Below are 17,441 nucleotides of genomic sequence, written 5' to 3'. Positions count from 1 at the left end.
AACAATGTGAATGAGCACATTTTGACCTAAATAATGTGTGTCCACTCTCAGCGTGCCAGGGCTCTAAATAAATGTGTGTGTGTCCACTCTCTTTCTCAGCGTGCCAGGGCTCTCTGTGCAGATCTAAATAAATGTGTGTGTCCACTCTCTCTCTCTCAGCGTGCCAGGGCTCTGTGTGCAGATCGACCAGTGTTCCCTGCCTTCACTCCTCAGTCCATCCTGCGTAGCAGTTTAAGGCCCTCCCCCGCCCCTTCCCCTGGCCCCTCCCCCACCGCCTCCCCAGCTCGCTCCAACACTCCCCCTCTTCCTCCGCGCAGCAAGGAGAGCCGCATCACCTTCATAGACCACACTGAATCCACTGAGACGGCTGAAGTGAAACACTGGAGCAACGGGGTGAGTGAAACCTTTTGACCTTTTTTTTATTTTTTATGTAACCACATTTGTCATTGGAAACAAAATGTTAAACACGGGTAGTCTCCTTTGTTGTTTTCTTGTTAGATGGCAGCTGACTGTGAGATCAGCCTGTTGACCAGAGGCTCTCCGCTGATGAAGTCCTCTCATCAGGTCTGGTCGCCTCACGATGACCAAGAGCCTCACGTGAAGTTCCTGCCGCCAGAAGGGGGCGTCCCGTCTCCCTCGGAGAGCGACTCTTCTCTCCCGGAGGTCACTGCGGAGACCAAGTCGTCGAGGGCGTCGCTGCCAGGCCGTCGTCTCTGTCTGGGCTTGGACACAAGCCAGGCTTCTGTCCACTCCACAGACACCAGCCTGGAGTTCCACGACGCACCTCTTCTAGAAGATCTGGTGAGAGAAGAAGACGAGGTCGATCTGAACATCAAACCTCCGGTTGAACTGCATAGGCCTCCACTCGGACAGGACATGACCTCACCGACCAGTGAACAGGAAGTACGCAGTGAAGAACGCCAGGACGAAGCGTGTGAGGACCCGGAGGAGGCCATGGAGGTGTGTCTGGATCATGAAGCTGAAGAGAAGGTGGAGGAAGAGGGGGATGAGTCTGAAAAGGAGGCGAAAGGGAAGGTGGAGGAAGTGGAGGAATCTACTCGGGATCCAGGTAATCTCATGGGAAGAGCTTTATTCAGATGTTCTGAGGTTTACAATTTAGGCATTTATCAGACACTCTTAATCCAGAGCGATTTACATTAGGCAATAACGAAAATCATGGTAATACATCACATACATAAAAAGTAGTATTCAAGAAACATGCGTAAGCTAAGAACGTAACAGTGGAATCTCTATATAATGAAACTATACATATACTATACTATACTTATATACTATAAAGTGCTATGACTACAATGCAATTATGTATGGTGAGGTTTAGTATTAACAACTCTCAGTTAATCCTATATAAAAATGGGCTATTATGGAATTGAACGGCTTATGGGACTTTTAAAGTAATCGCAGAACTTGATCCTGTATCATATGTGACTAAATTTGACTGAGGGACTGCCATTGGATTTTTTTTAATTTTCGTTTTTTCATGTCATATGAAAGTAGGGAATCATAGCTTCAAATTGACATATTGGTTGTTCAGTTTGGCCCACCAGTTTTGGAGATATGGCTTATAGAGTAATGTCTTGCAGAAAACAGCGAGTTGAGAAAACAGGCTTGAAAGGTTCACTTCTGTGGTCTCTAACATTACACCTAGCTACATGTTTAAGCATTTATTTCATATTTACATGTCGATTTCAGCTCCGACACTTATTTCAGACATGCTCTAGTATGTGAAGAGTCTGCCTGTTCTATTAACTCATTTTGAAGAAAAAAAATAAAAGTTTTTCTCCTCTGGTGAAAAGCTGTAATTTGCGCGATGGCAGTCTCTCAGTCAAATCTGGTCACATATACAAATTACCTACTTGGTTTTAACAATCTAGATTAAGAAAGCAACCAGGCAGTATCAAAGGAGTCAACACCACAACACATTGTGCCGTGTCGATGGATATCTTTACTAGCACCAGTCTGCTTGATGACATTGTTTGACCTATCCCACTCCTTTTATTTTGTACCTAGGCAGTAACCAGGAGGAAGTGGCTGAGATTATGAGCCCTGAACCTGAGGCAGAAGAAACTCATAGCCAGTCAGAGAAAGCTGCTAATCTGATGGATGTGCAATCTGAGGCTCCAGAGGCCGTAAAGACAATGGAAGACACAGAACAGCCTCTGGAACCTGCTCTAGAAACCACAACAGGTGAGGTTTCCTCTCTTTAAACTATACTAGAGTGTTACCCGTTGGGCACTGGCCTACTTATTATGTCTGTGTCCCTTTTATGCCCATATATGGTGTTCTTTGTCAGGCATGCCCAAATATGGAGTCTATGCAGATGGCAGAACATCATTGTGATGTCGGAACAGGCCAGCTCCATATATAGAGATCTAGGGGTGATCAGGTGTGACCAAATGTCTAACTTGGGCCCTCTCCAGAGCCTTGGCAGAGGCCTTTTGTGGCGGTTCTGGACAACCGTGGGTCCGACCGACTCAAGGCCAGGCACTGCACTCCCTGTGGGGGTGTGGAACGCGTGTGTCGAATTTGAAGTCAGTGGTGCGAACGGTTCTGGAGTTACGTGGATTACAGATGTAGAGAGACATGGTGCATTTATGGATATACTAGACCGGTGCCCAGCTGTAGAGCACAGAGTCACTAGACCGGTGCTGTAGAGCACAGAGCCACTAGACCGGTGCTGTAGAGCACAGAGCCACTAGACCGGTGCTGTAGAGCACAGTCACTAGACCGGTGCCTGGCTGTAGAGCACAGAGTCACTAGACCAGTGCTGTAGAGCACAGTCACTAGACCGGTGCTGTAGAGCACAGAGTCACTAGACCGGTGCTGTAGAGCACAGAGTCACTAGACCGGTGCTGTAGAGCACAGAGTCACTAGACCCGTGCTGTAACGATGGAAGTTGAAGATCCATGCCCCACCCGGCTATATACCCATTGTGTCAGAGTACCCGTTCCACCCATCTTTTATGCCCATATATGGAGATTTCTGTTCTATATCTCTGTGTCCCTTTATTCCTATATATGGAGTTCTGTGTCAGGCATGGCCAAATATGGAGTGTTGTGATGTCAGAACAGGCCAGCTCCATATATGGAGCCTGGGCAGGGGCCCTGTCCAGAACCCGGTCAGAGGCCTTTTTGTGGCGGTTCTGGACAACCGTGTGTCCAACGGACAAGACCCTGTGGGGGCGTGGAACGCGTGTGTCGAATTTGAAGTCCGTGGAGCGAACGGTTCTCGAGTCACTGTGCCAGTGATCACCCGCCCTTTGCCACTGTGCCAGTGACCACCCTCCCTGTGCCAGTGATCACCCTCCCTGTGCCAGTGACCACCCTCCCTGTGCCAGTGATCACCCTCCCTGTGCCAGTGACCACCCTCCCTGTGCCAGTGTGCCAGTGATCACCCTCCCTGTGCCAGTGATCACCCTCCCTGTGCCAGTGATCACCCTCCCTGTGCCAGTGATCACCCTCCCTGTGCCAGTGTGCCAGTGATCACCCTCCCTGTGCCAGTGATCAATCACCCTCCCTGTGCCAGTGATCAATCACCCTCCCTGTGCCAGTGACCACCCTCCCTGTGCCAGTGACCACCCTCCCTGTGCCAGTGGCCACCCTCCCTGTATAAATAGTTCTCCAGATACCGATGATTGCACTCTCCCACAGTATAAATAGATGATTGCACTCTCCCACAGTATAAATAGATGATTGCACTCTCCCACAGTATAAATAGTTCTCCACATACCGATGATTGCACTCTCCCACAGTATAAATAGATGATTGCACTCTCCCACAGTATAAATAGTTATCACAGTGTGTAAACTTAGACTGAAGGTTTGTTTTGCTTCGCCCTAGATCTGACAGAATTCGTAGAGCAACAGCTGTTTGGAGATGAGTCGGATGACTCGACGTCTCCTCTGACTCGCTCTGCGACGCCGGAGGCCTTAAAGACCGATGCAGATCTAGAAGCAATAGAAGACACAGAACCTGCTGCTCCAGGACACGTGGAGCCTCTCGAACCTGCTCTAGAATCCTCAGCAGGTGAACTTTAAACCAGATGAGTCGGTATTACATTTAGACCTGAGGACGGCTTGTTTTCGTCCCCCCTAGATCTGACAGAATTTGTTTTTCTTCCCCCTAGATCTGACAGAATTTGTTTTCCTTCCCCCCTAGATCTGACAATTTGTTTTCCTTCCCCCTAGATCTGACAGGATTTGTAGAGCAACAGCTGTTTGGAGATGACTTGACGTCTCCTCTGACTCGCTCTGGGATCCACCAGGTTTCACAGTCCTCTACCAGGTAAACGACACCCTCATCTCCATCTCTATATACTAGTGGTGTCAAAGCATATCGATATGAATCGGTAATCGATTTTAACATTAACACCCCCAACGCCCAGGACAAAGTTCTTTGTCCTTTCTATTAGTAACGCCCGACGCCCAGGACGAAGTATTGTCCAAAAGATGAAGTTTATTGATATGAAAACGGATCGCATGGCTTCACAGCCTAGGAGCGCCTAGCCAGCCTAAACTCCCTCCCCTGTTTAGCCGACGAAAACGAAAATCTTAAAACATTAATAACTCGCGATCTAAATCATCCCGTCTAATTATGAAAAAAGATCCTGTGTTAGACGGCCCTCCGCAGTCCAGTCGCTAGTCGTGATAGATTTATTCTTACCTCCCGTTGTTGTCGATCGACTCTAGAGTGGTGTGGCTATTGTTAGCTGCTACAACACATTCACAACAACATCCGGTCCGTCGGTAAAAGTGTGGTCCTGGTGTGGACCCTGACTGGTCCACACCGGGACCCTGACTGGTCCCCTGACTGGTCCACACCGGGACCCTGACTGGTCCACACCGGGACCCTGACTGGTCCACACCGGTACCCTGACTGGTCCACACCGGGACCCTGACTGGTCCACACCAGGACCCTGACTGCACCAGCACCGTTCCAACTGTACACGGACATTAAAAGTCCATCTTTTGTATTGTTTTCTTCCCAGTGAACCAGAAGCTGAAGATCTTCCCGTTTCAACCTTCCAGAAACTGGAGACCTCTGTCTGCTCCTCAGAGCCCAGCGCCACAGACTCTCACTGTAAGAGGCTACGCACACATTCACAGAGAGCGCAGTGCCACAGACTCTCACTGTAAGAGGCTATGCACACATTCACACAGAGCCCAGCGCCACAGACTCTCACTGTAAGAGGCTACACACATATTCACAACATGAAACAAAGACAATTGAATAATTGATATAGTGACGTATCATGTGCTATTATGCATCAGTTAGCTCCGACATTGCATGTCCGGATAATGAGCTGTTGTACCAGTTAACTAATTTTACTTTGCTTTCTGATCATAAATATTAATAATAAAATTGTGATATAGCTACAATAGTGTACTTAAGGTAAGCACTCTTGCCATCTGCACGCAGTGCCAGTACCACACATAATGGCACTCCCCCGTGTAACAGTGTTGTAACCTGCTGACTGTGTTTCCAGCCGTAGTGACTGTGAACGACAGTGAGGAGCTTTCTAGCCCTGCCTCTGAGGACGAAGATGTTGAGTCTGATGGCACGGAGGAGGAGGAGGAGGAGGAGGAGGAGGAGGAGGAGGATGGTACTGAAGAAGAGGAGGAAGATGAAGAGGAGGAGGAGGAGGAGGAGGACTCTGGCAGCGAGGTGGAGATCATAGAGGAGGTGCCTGCTCTCAAGCCACACCCACACCCCGATCTCTTCCTGGACCACACCCATTACCTATCAGAGCAGGAGGCGGCCGTGCTGTCATTGGTTCCCCCTGAAACGGGTCTGAAGGTAACGGTCATGTTCTAATAGAAGGCAGCATGCACGACTCCATCTCGTCGCACTCACTTTAATCATTTTACCGGGTGCACGGTCAGAAACGACATTTTAAACAGAAGAAAACCAGCACTCACGGCAATATCTTGTAAGGCACTTATTTATTTTACTAGGTTAGGTATGGCATGCTGCAAACAAGCAGCACACAACGAACACATTGCGGGAGATGCCTTCGTCAGCGTTGTATACTGCAAACAACTGGTGTCACATTTATAGTGTCCGTGGTTGTAACACCCTCCCCTGTCCGTGGTTGTAACACCCTCCCCTGTCCGTGGTTGTAACACCCTCCTCTGTCCGTGGTTGTAACACCCTCCCCTGTCCGTGGTTGTAACACCCTCTGTCCGTGGTTGTAACACCCTCCTCTGTCCGTGGTTGTAACACCCTCCTCTGTCCGTGGTTGTAACACCCTCCTCTGTCCGTGGTTGTAACACCCTCCTCTGTCCGTGGTTGTAACACCCTCCCCTGTCCGTGGTTGTAACACCCTCCCCTGTCCGTGGTTGTAACACCCTCCTCTGTCCGTGGTTGTAACACCCTCCCCTGTCCGTGGTTGTAACACCCTCTGTCCGTGGTTGTAACACCCTCCTCTGTCCGTGGTTGTAACACCCTCCTCTGTCCGTGGTTGTAACACCCTCCTCTGTCCGTGGTTGTAACACCCTCCTCTGTCCGTGGTTGTAACACCCTCCTCTGTCCGTGGTTGTAACACCCTCCTCTGTCCGTGGTTGTAACACCCTCCTCTGTCCGTGGTTGTAACACCCTCCCCTGTCCGTGTCCAAACAACGTCCAACCTATCCAAGTACCACAAGTGCAGTCGCATAACATTTACATCAACCATAATTATTACTTATACATGATTTTGAGTCAATAAGGCACAACATGCCTGATGCCAGTCGCATATTTACCCATATAACAATTACAACACATATAAACAGTAAGAAATAAATAAATAGTGTTAATAGGGCACCATTGGCTGAGTCCTTAAAACGAAGGTTGGTAGAGGGTCAATACTCTGAATCTAGACCTATATAGCACATTGAATATTATATTAAAGTGCTAAAGTAAGATGGGTCTTCTCTAGAAATACACTAATAAAGCACAATCCACCCCTCTCTCACAAGGTAGTCATTCTCTCTACAACACAATCAACCCCTCTTTCACAAGGTAGTCATTCTCTACAACACAAGGGACAATGGTAGCCTACAAAGTTAACTATATTTAGGGGCCTCGTCCCAATCATTCTTAATAATTAAAGATTAACCCATTAGGCCTAAGGCCGATTCTAAAAACTTCAAATATTTATATAGCAGCATCAAAAATGTAACAAAGAAAATTGAAATTGTTTTCCCCATATCATATTTGTTGCTCTATGTGTGCGTGTGTACAGAATTCAAACTGTAGGATTGATTGTCACGGACAGAAGTCATTCTTACCCTTTGCATAACGCACCGGAGCGCACTCGCCTATTAGTTTGCATTGCATTCAAAACGCGCCCTTAATTAAGAACCGAACCTACTGCAGCTGTGTGTGGCTCTCAGCGGTGTCCCACTATTTGACTGGCTTCCAGGTAGAAGTATATGTATTTTATTTTATTTAGCAATATAGTCTTAACTATTTATTTTCCCAAGTTAATTTCATGGAAAAGCCATGTGTGTTGAATGTGGGCCAAGTCATAAATTACATTGTGAAGCAATTGAAATAGAGATGCTCAGCTCAGATCTTTAATGTTAACCCACTTGATAGCAAGCAGACAGACAGGCAGGCAAATTATTTAAGAGAGAAAATGACCAAGCCATAAAATAATGCACATTGCACTTATCTTTTCATACGTTAGGTGGAAATAAAGCAAAAAGTATCAAATGTTGTCCTTATCAACTGGCCCCTGGCCCCTTGCCATTTTCATAATGTGGCCCACAGGTTCAGCTATTTGAGTATCCCTGCCTTACAGTATGACAACATTGGCACAGTTCACAGTGCATATTGAACCGTGAAATAAAATACAAATTGTACCTAACATATTTGTAAAATGAAGTTTCAAACTGGTGTCTTCAACCAACAGACTTATTTCTGTGTCACAGGTTGAGAATGAATGGAAAATACACTTTTATTGTGTACCATATTCTCACCATTCTGCATTTCCCCCGCGTCCAGATTGTAGATGGAGAGATGGAAGGAGAGGTGGTGGTGGTGAGACTGGGGACAGACGATGGAAGTATGGATGGAGATGACGTGGCGGAGGAGGAGGATGGGACCTTCTCCTACATGAACCTCCAACCCTCCACAACGCTCCTGGTTCCCCTGGAGCTGGTGGAAGACCAGGAACATGGCGGCCTGGCGGACGAAGACCACCTCGGTCTGCTGCACCAACCCAGAGAGACGGAGGTCAGCAGCAGCAGCTTCTCCCTGCAGTTGGACGTGGATTCAGAGGCTGACACGTTACCTCTGGAGAATGACCTGGAACCTCCACTCTCCACCCAGCCTCCTGCAGAGCTAGCTGACCCTGGATCTGTGGGCCAGTCGGAGGTTATTATTACTGATGGAGACAATAGTGACTCCCCGCTGTCGGAAGACGCTCTCCCGGCCGAAGATGCTCCTCTGGTCGAAGATGCTGCCCTGTCGGAGGATGCTCCCTCTGAGACTGACAGCTTGGATAGAATAGAGATAGCCGGATGGACTGGATCTGTGACCCAGTCAGAGGTCATTAACCTTGGCGCAGACAACCACGACTCTCCCGTGTCTGAAGAAGCTCTTGTGTCTGAAGATGCTCCTGTCTCTGAAGACACTCCCGTGTCTGAAGACATTCCTGTGTCTGAAGATGCTCCTGTCTCTGAAGAAGCTCTCGTGTCTGAAGACATTCCTGTGTCTGAAGATGCTCCTGTCTCTGAAGACACTCCCGTCTCTGAAGACACTCCCGTCTCTGAAGACACTCCCGTGTCTGAAGACATTCCTGTGTCTGAAGAAGCTCCTGTGTCTGAAGAAGCTCTCGTGTCTGAAGAAGCTCTCGTGTCTGAAGAAGCTCTCGTGTCTGAAGAAGCTCTCGTGTCTGAAGAAGCTCTCGTGTCTGAAGAAGCTCTCGTGTCTGAAGACATTCCTGTGTCTGAAGATGCTCCTGTCTCTGAAGACACTCCCGTTTTTGAAGACATTCCTGTGTCTGAAGAAGCTCTCGTGTCTGAAGACATTCCGGTGTCTGAAGATGCTCCTCTGTCTGAAGAAGCTCTCGTGTCTGAAGAAGCTCCTGTATCTGAAGACGCCCCCCTGTCTGAAGATGCTCCTGTGTCTGAGGACGTACTCGTGTCTGAAGACGCAACTGTGTCTGAAAACTTACCTGTCTCCGAAGACATACCTGTCTCTGAAGACGTTCTTGTCTCTGAAGACGTTCTCCTTTCTGAAGCCGCTCCCCTATCTGAAGACGTAACTGTCTCTGAAGACGTTACTGTCTCTGATGACGTAACTGTCTCTGAAGATGCTCCTGTGTCTGAAGACATTCCTGTGTCTGAAGAAGCTCTCGCGTCTGAAGAAGCTCTCGCGTCTGAAGAAGCTCTCTCGTCTGAAGAAGCTCTTGCGTCTGAAGAAGCTCTTGTGTCTGAAGACGCTCCTGTGTCTGAAGATGCTCCTGTGTCTGAGGATGCTCCTGTGATGGCCCTGTCGGAAGATGCTCCTGTGTCTGAAGACATTCCTGTGTCTGAAGACATTCCTGTGTCTGAAGACATTCCTGTGTCTGAAGAAGCTCTCGTGTCTGAAGACATTCCTGTGTCTGAAGACATTCCTGTGTCTGAAGAAGCTCTCATGTCTGAAGACATTCCTGTGTGTGTAGTCGCTCCCTTGTCTGTAGACGCTCCCGTGTCTGAAGACGCTCCCGTGTCTGAAGACGCTCCCGTGTCTGAAGACGCTCCCGTGTCTGAAGACGCTCCCGTGTCTGAAGATGCTCCCGTGTCTGAAGATGCTCCTGTGACGGCCCTGTCGGAAGATGCTCCCTCTGAGACTGACAGCTTGGATGGAATAGAAATCGCTGGATGGACTGAAGTAAACACAGCTCAGTCTGTCTTGTGTGGCTCCAGTGGTCCAGAACCCCATACTGACCAGATGCATGAGCGTTCTGAGATCAGCTCCAGTGGTCCAGAACCCCATACTGACCAGATGCATGAGTGTTCTGAGATCAGCCCAGACACAGTGGAGCCTGTGATGATGGTTGTGGAAGAACCTGAAACTGCTACAGACTTTGAATCGACCCAAGTGGAAGAACCCATCCCAGAACTGGATGGAAAGGAGCAGTCCTTCAAAAACACAGCACAGGAGAAGGACAAAGAAGAAGAGGAGGATAGAAACGTATCAGAACCCACAACAAACGTGGTTGAAGATCAACATGCAGACCACGAGGTCACAGCTGAGGCTGTGGAAGAACATCTAGAGGTGGTTGAGAAGAGTAACGAGACATGCAGGACAACAGATGGAGAGGATAAACCGGAGCGGCCCGAGTCGGACCAGGAGAAACCTGGAGAAAAGTCAAACTGGCAGGAACAGGTAGTGAAATCCACCCCTAAGAGGGGCAGGAAGGCCGTGATGTCAACACCCACACGTAGGTCTACAAGGAGCAGAAAGACGGAGACCCCCAAACCTCTCCTCAAGCGTAAAGAACCCAAACCTCTCCTCGAGGAGGACAAGGGTAAAGAAACCAAACCTCTCCTCGAGGAGGACAAGGGTAAAGAACCCAAACCTCTCCTCGAGGAGGACAAGGGTAAAGAACCCAAACCTCTCCTCGAGGAGGACAAGGGTAAAGAATCTGGAGATATCAACACGGCACAGAAGGAGAACAAAGAAGAAGAGGATAAAAACATGTCGGAACCCACGACAAACATGGTTGAAGATCAACATTCGAATCACGAGGTCACAGCCAAGGCTGTGGATGACAACAGGGAGGTGGTTGATAAAGGGGAGCCTGAGTCAGTCCAGGATCAACGGGAAGAGAAGTCAAACGGGCCTGAACTGTCCACCTCTAAGAGGGGGAGGAGGAAGGCCGTCTCAACACCCACACGGAGGACCACAAGGACCAGGAAGACGGTGACCTTCATCTCGCCTGTCCTGGAGGACGAGGAGGAGGAGGAGGGTCTGGACACGGATTCTGTGGCTTCTGCCTCACCTGCTCGTAGAAGAGGCAAACCCCCCAAGGTCCAACCGGAAGAGGAGGAGGAGGAGGATGAGGAGGAGGTCAACAGCTCCGTTCTGAGCACCCCAGCCAAACTCAGGACCCCTCGGAAGGTTCCAACCACCAGGAGGAAGACTCGCAGTAATGCTGAGGATGTGCCGTCATCGGTTGAAGAAAAGGAACGGGTGGAGGAGGAGCACATGAACGATGAAAAAGACGATTCCCTGCAGGCCAGCTCTGAGATCCAGACTCCAGCTAAACGTCAGGCAACCAACAAGAAGTCTGTTAAGCAGACGCCTGCCAAGGTCCAAGAGGAGCAAGCCTTTATTGCTCCCGTCAACACCCCCAGAGTAACCACCAGGCGCAGAGCAGCAGAGAACCAGCCTGCAGAGAACCTGGACCTTAATCCTCAGGTATCCAAGATGCAAAAATCATAAGCAAACATTTTTCATATAATTGTGTTTATCATAAACGGCTACAGGTAGTAGAGTGACAGTCACAATGAATTGGCTAAAACTTGTACGACCACAAATTGACTTATCTTAATCACACGTTAGACACACAAATTATTCAAATCTACTTTAATTGAATAGGCAATGTGATGTATTTATGAACAATCAAACAATGAGGACTATTGATGCTTGAAACCATAAACCATAAGATCCTTTTTATAGTCCTAAGTAAGTAAAATAATCTAATGTTGGTTATGTGATAGATGACGTTGTGTTTCCCTCTGACGCCCAGGTCCGCTTAGTCCCTCTCTCGCCTTCTCGGACCAGGAGGAAACTGAGCGGAGCAACGCCCATTAAAAACCTGCCAGAGTCCGACAGTGGTGTCCGACCAATCACAAACGTGCGTAGACAAACCAGGAGCAAACTGTGGAACCTGCCCTTATTGGACGCTCCTCTGGAGGCGGAGTCTGAGACGCCTGTGGCCGACGCCCTCATCAGGAGACTGAGAGATGAACAGCAGAAACACCAAGGTAATTGAACTTATTTTGGGGACATTTAGCATGAGATTGAAATGTGGTAACACTCTGATTGCCCGGGGTTATTAATCATAGCGACCAGTGATTTATAGCAGCGGAGCACTTTACCGACGGACCAGATGTTATCTTGGATGTGGCTGTAGCAGCTAAATGTAGCCAAAACACTCTAGAGCCGATCGACAACAACGGGAGGTAAGATTAAATCTAACGTGACTAGCGACTGGACCGCAGTTGGCCGTCTAACACATGATCTTTTCTTAGAATTGGACGGGATGATTTAGATTGCGAGTTATTAACGTTTTAAGATTTTTGGTCTCGTCGGCTAAACAGGGGGGGAACATTTTCGATGACGTCCCACTGTAGTACAACATCGAGTATTGTGCAAGCCATATGCTTTCTTGACTTTAAATTCCTCTTAGAACTAACACACTGCTAAGTCTGCTCATAAAGTATTCAATCAATCAATCAGACATACAAGCTTTCCACCCGATGGCAACAATATGTTTATGTTAACATTTGACAACTTTTCCAGTTGAAGGAGTGGTCATCACAGAGATGGTTGGGGCCAGTAAGAAAAGGATGATGTCGGCGGCGGCGGCCATTCGGGCTCCTTCTCCTACAGCCGCGTCCACAGAGAGCATCCTGGATCCAGAACCGGACCATGACTCCATGTCGCCTTCTAGAAGGTCCACGAGAGGTCTGCTGATGTTCACCCAGTCGTTGGTTTATTCATCCAGCATGCCATGTGGTTGTAGTCTAGTTATAATTCATTCATCCATCATGCCATGTGGTTGTAGTCTAGTTATAATTCATTCATCCATCATGCCATGTGGTTGTACTAGGGGTCTTAATTCATTCATCCATCATGCCATGTGGTTGTAGTCTAGTTATAATTCATTCATCCATCATGCCATGTGGTTGTAGTCGAGTTATAATGCATTCATCCAGCATGCCATGTGGTTGTAGTCTAGTTATAATTCATTCATCCATCATGCCATGTGGTTGTAGTCTAGTTATAATTCATTCATCCATCATGCCATGTGGTTGTAGTCTAGTTATAATTCATTCATCCATCATGCCATGTGGTTGTAGTAGTTATAATTCATTCATCCATCATGCCATGTGGTTGTAGTCTAGTTATAATTAATTCATCCATCATGCCATGTGGTTGTAGTAGAGTTATAATTCATTCATCCATCATGCCATGTGGTTGTAGTAGAGTTATAATTCATTCATCCATCATGCCATGTGGTTGTAGTCTAGTTATAATTCATTCATCCATCATGCCATGTGGTTGTAGTCTAGTTATAATTCATTCATCCATCATGCCATGTGGTTGTAGTCTAGTTATAATTCATTCATCCATCATGCCATGTGGTTGTAGTAGAGTTATAATTCATTCATCCATCATGCCATGTGGTTGTAGTCGAGTTATAATTAATTCATCCATCATGCCATGTGGTTGTACTAGTGGTCTTAATTAATTCATACATCATGCCATGTGGTTGTAGTAGAGTTATAATTCATTCATCCATCATGCCATGTGGTTGTACTAGGGGTCTTAATTCATTCATACATCATGCCATGTGGTTGTAGTAGGGGTCTTAATTCATTCATCCATCATGCCATGTGGTTGTACTAGTGGTCTTAATTCATTCATCCATCATGCCATGTGGTTGTAGTCGAGTTATAATTCATTCATCCATCATGCCATGTGGTTGTACTAGGGGTCTTAATTCATTCATCCATCATGCCATGTGGTTGTAGTCAAATTATAATTCATTCATCCAGCATGCCATGTGGTTGTACTGAGTGCAGTACTTTAGTTCGACATTAGTTAGTCATTGGTTCGAAAAACGACAACCCACCTCAAACCCTAACCTAACCACAACCGCAAGCACGGGAGCAGGCGCTAGTCCGAGGTGCGGACGCATGTCGAACCAATGCTCCGTCGGACCATAGTATGCCTCCCGGTTTTACTAGGGGTCATAATTCATTCACCCAGCATGCCATGTGGTTGTAGTAGGGTTGTAATGGTAGTGTGGTTGTACTAGGGTCATAATGGTAGTGTGGTTGTAGTAGGGTCATAATGGTAGGGTGTGTGTTTTCATGTGGTTGTATTAGGGGTCCTAATGGTAGGGTGTGTGTTTTCTGTGGGCATTTTGTCAGGTCGCAGATCAAAGCTTCCTGTAGAGATGGAGTCTCTTCCTGCTGCTACTCGAAGGAAAAGAACAGCCGTCTCCATCGCTCATCAAGTAAGTGTTGAGTGTTTAGCACGCACGCTAATAACGTGATTATTGGAAACGATCAGATTATGGCAATGATTGGATTGAAGCATTTACAGTAGGGATGTCCCGATACACTGTTCTGTTTATAGCAGACTCCTCACTCACTTGCAGTGCACATTCCAAAGCAAACTCCACATGCCCCAACATTTTATTTACCTGCCACCCTTTTAGCCCTGGCCCCTGGTCTCTCGGCCTGGGGTTAGATGAACCCAGGGGGGCCCAGGGGCTTGGTGGCCGGCATACCATGGTACTCGATTGTACAGTATCATAACTGAGACCATGTACATTATCATATTTCACTGAGACCATGTGAGGTACAGTATCATAATGATATTTCACTGAGACCATGTGAGGTACAGTATCATAATGATATTTCACTGAGACCATGTGAGGTACAGTATCATAATGATATTTCACTGAGACCATGTGAGGTACAGTATCATAATGATATTTTTGGATCTTTAAAAGTCATGTTAGACTTGGGGGCGGTGGAGCTACCGGAGGTGTCGCCAAAAAGAGTACAAAAATCAGACCCGTCTGAAGTGAGTGGTACTGTACTGTACTCAGGCTTTTCGCAATTAGTTCGTTGTTTGTTTTTTCTGTATTGTAAAGCGTCCTTGGGTTATTTGAAAGGTGCTATATGAATTCAAGTTATTATTATTGTTGTTGTTGTACAAGCCCTCCTCCCTGGCATGTCTGTGTGTTAGACTGCGCAACAGTGACACTTGGTGGTGAACAAACTATATGTTCGTGCTCTGACACAGCCAGGGACAGACCCAGTGACACAGGGACAGTCCCAGGGACACAGCCAGTGACACAGGGACAGACCCAGGGACACGGGGACAGACCCAGGGACACAGGGATAGACACAGGGACAGACCCAGGGACACAGCCACTCACATAGCTGTCTATAGGAGTGGTTGCACCACTCAAAAAAGGATAAAATATATATTTAAAAGGAGGGTACACAGTATGACTTTAATGATTAATAGTATTAAATTGAGTTTGTATGTTTCAGGATGAAGATATTTCTGAAGATATGGAGAAACCAACACCCACTAAAACCAAGGCGACTAACAAACAAACTGCCAAGTAAGACTTTTATGGTCTCATGGATACACAAACATAATCAAATGTACCATACTTCATTGTGTTCATGTCATAGTTTTATTAGAGTGTTTTCTAGAAAGGAAATTGAACCGTATGAATACGAGTGCTTTGTTTACTTGGCAACAATCTGTAGACAACATTACACCATGTTGTCAATCTGTAGACAACATTACACCATGTTGTCAATCTGTAGACAACAGTTCACCATGTTTTCAATCTGTAGACAACATTTCACCATGTTGTCAATCTGTAGACAACATTACACCATGTTGTCAATCTGTAGACAACATTTCACCATGTCAATCTGTAGACAACATTACACCATGTTGTCAATCTGTAGACAACATTACACCATGTTGTCAATCTGTAGACAACATTTCACCATGTTTTCAATTGTAGACAACATTTCACCATGTCAATCTGTAGACAACATTTCACCATCTGTAGACAACATTACACCATGTTGTCAATCTGTAGACAACATTACACCATGTTTTCTCAACCAATCTTGCTCTTATTTTGTTCATTTCACATCATGGCTGCATAGCTTAAGTTATAACCCAGTACTTGGAGTGCCAAGTAGGACATCTACTGGTTGATGGTGGTAATGAAGTTATTTACTGCAAACAAAGTGAAGTATAAAATGTACTTGAATTTTGCACATCCGTCGTTCCCAATATTTCCAACGTCAATGCGTTTATTCATTTGTTGGAAAATCTCCATGCCGTGCCAACCCTAGCCGGATCCATCGTACACCTCAGATAAACCTCGTAAACCCAAAACGCATGAGTTCTTCCTGTTTAAATCAGCTGTCAAACAAAGCTATGGGAAACTGACCCTGGAACAGGTATGCCACCTTGGAAACCGGGCCTACAACTATGCACAGAGCCTATTGGCCAGGGTTGTTTTAGTCAGTCTCTTGAATATCTTTAATTTAGTTTTTGTCACATTTTAGTTACCTGGAATGTTTTAGTGTTAGTCTAGTTTTAGTCTACTAAAATGTATTTTGGTGGGCCTTGATGCCGTCGTAATGACTGATTTTACACTTGCTGAAAATAGCCGATCTACAAGCTCACAACGCGTCGCAACATGACACGTTGGGAGCTTGTAGATCTGCTATTTTCAGCATGCAACCAAGTGTAAAATGCCGTATACTGGATCTCTTGTCCACTAGTCCCCTCCTAACATTTTAGTCTAGTTTATTTGTTGACGAAATTGTCAATACATTTAGCCATAGTTTTAGTCGTCATAGCTTAGTTTGTATTTAGTTTCCATTTAGTTTTCATCAGTGAAAAAGGGTAGTCAACAAACATTTTTCGTCTTGGTTTTAGTCGACGAAATCAACACTGCTATTGGGAGCACTTTCAGACTGAATAATGAAATGAAAATTCAGGCCAGGCCAGCAATGAACTGGTGCGCCCCACACAAACCGATGGATGGATAGATGATTTTATTTTGTCATTGGAAATTATCTTAGTCGCATCAATCCAATCCAGAAGAAGGGAAAGCGCATAGAGATCGGTAGCAGCATATTGGGTACTAATGTGTAATGATGACTTCCTCCTATCAAGTAATATAATTATTGATGTGTTTCCAGGTCCAAGGCATCTCTAAAAGAACTGACCATAGAAGACCTGGACCTATTCTCCCCACTGGCCTCCCCCATGACCCCCACCCTCCAACCTGAACCACAGGCTCAGAAGAAGGCCAACACAGGCTTGGACAAGAGGAGCAAGCGCATCCTAGACAAGGCTTTTCACAGACCGGTTACTCGGAGGATGAAACTCTGAGGAGGATTAAAACTCTGAGGAGGAATAAACAATTAGAACATCACAGGTTTTATTCCTTTTATTGCATTTCTGTTTTGTTATTTTCATTTGTTTCTTTAAAACTGAAAGAAAGAAAAGAAAATGGAAAAAAACTAAAAACAGGTTTTTGCCGCCTGCTGTTTTTTTCCTATTTTACGAAGAGAAGCAGGTTGACATGTTAATGAGGATAAATGTGTAAATAGTTTTTATTGATTCGTTCCAAATAAAGTTAAGTAATAAATAAATCAAGAA

General features: G+C 46.3%; 1 protein-coding gene across 1 annotated transcript in view; it reads left to right on the top strand.

Annotated features, from left to right (window-relative positions):
- The window catches only part of ahctf1 (AT hook containing transcription factor 1), a 54,495-nt gene extending 37,054 nt beyond the window's left edge, over window positions 1-17,441 (top strand). Inside the window, exons 29-41 of the mRNA XM_079496724.1 lie at window positions 160-393; window positions 499-1,069; window positions 2,029-2,205; window positions 3,858-4,043; window positions 4,205-4,301; window positions 5,005-5,096; window positions 5,503-5,813; window positions 8,004-11,408; window positions 11,740-11,977; window positions 12,516-12,680; window positions 14,153-14,238; window positions 15,290-15,363; window positions 16,979-17,441. Of these exons, the coding sequence (XP_079352850.1) occupies window positions 160-393; window positions 499-1,069; window positions 2,029-2,205; window positions 3,858-4,043; window positions 4,205-4,301; window positions 5,005-5,096; window positions 5,503-5,813; window positions 8,004-11,408; window positions 11,740-11,977; window positions 12,516-12,680; window positions 14,153-14,238; window positions 15,290-15,363; window positions 16,979-17,171 (5,829 nt within the window). The 3' untranslated portion in view covers window positions 17,172-17,441. The remainder of the gene's footprint in view (window positions 1-159; window positions 394-498; window positions 1,070-2,028; window positions 2,206-3,857; window positions 4,044-4,204; window positions 4,302-5,004; window positions 5,097-5,502; window positions 5,814-8,003; window positions 11,409-11,739; window positions 11,978-12,515; window positions 12,681-14,152; window positions 14,239-15,289; window positions 15,364-16,978) is intronic.

Source organism: Electrona antarctica, assembly GCF_951216825.1.
Source record: "Electrona antarctica genome assembly, chromosome: 3".
NCBI lineage: Eukaryota > Metazoa > Chordata > Actinopteri > Myctophiformes > Myctophidae > Electrona > Electrona antarctica.
This window is presented reverse-complemented; position numbering and strand designations above follow the sequence as displayed.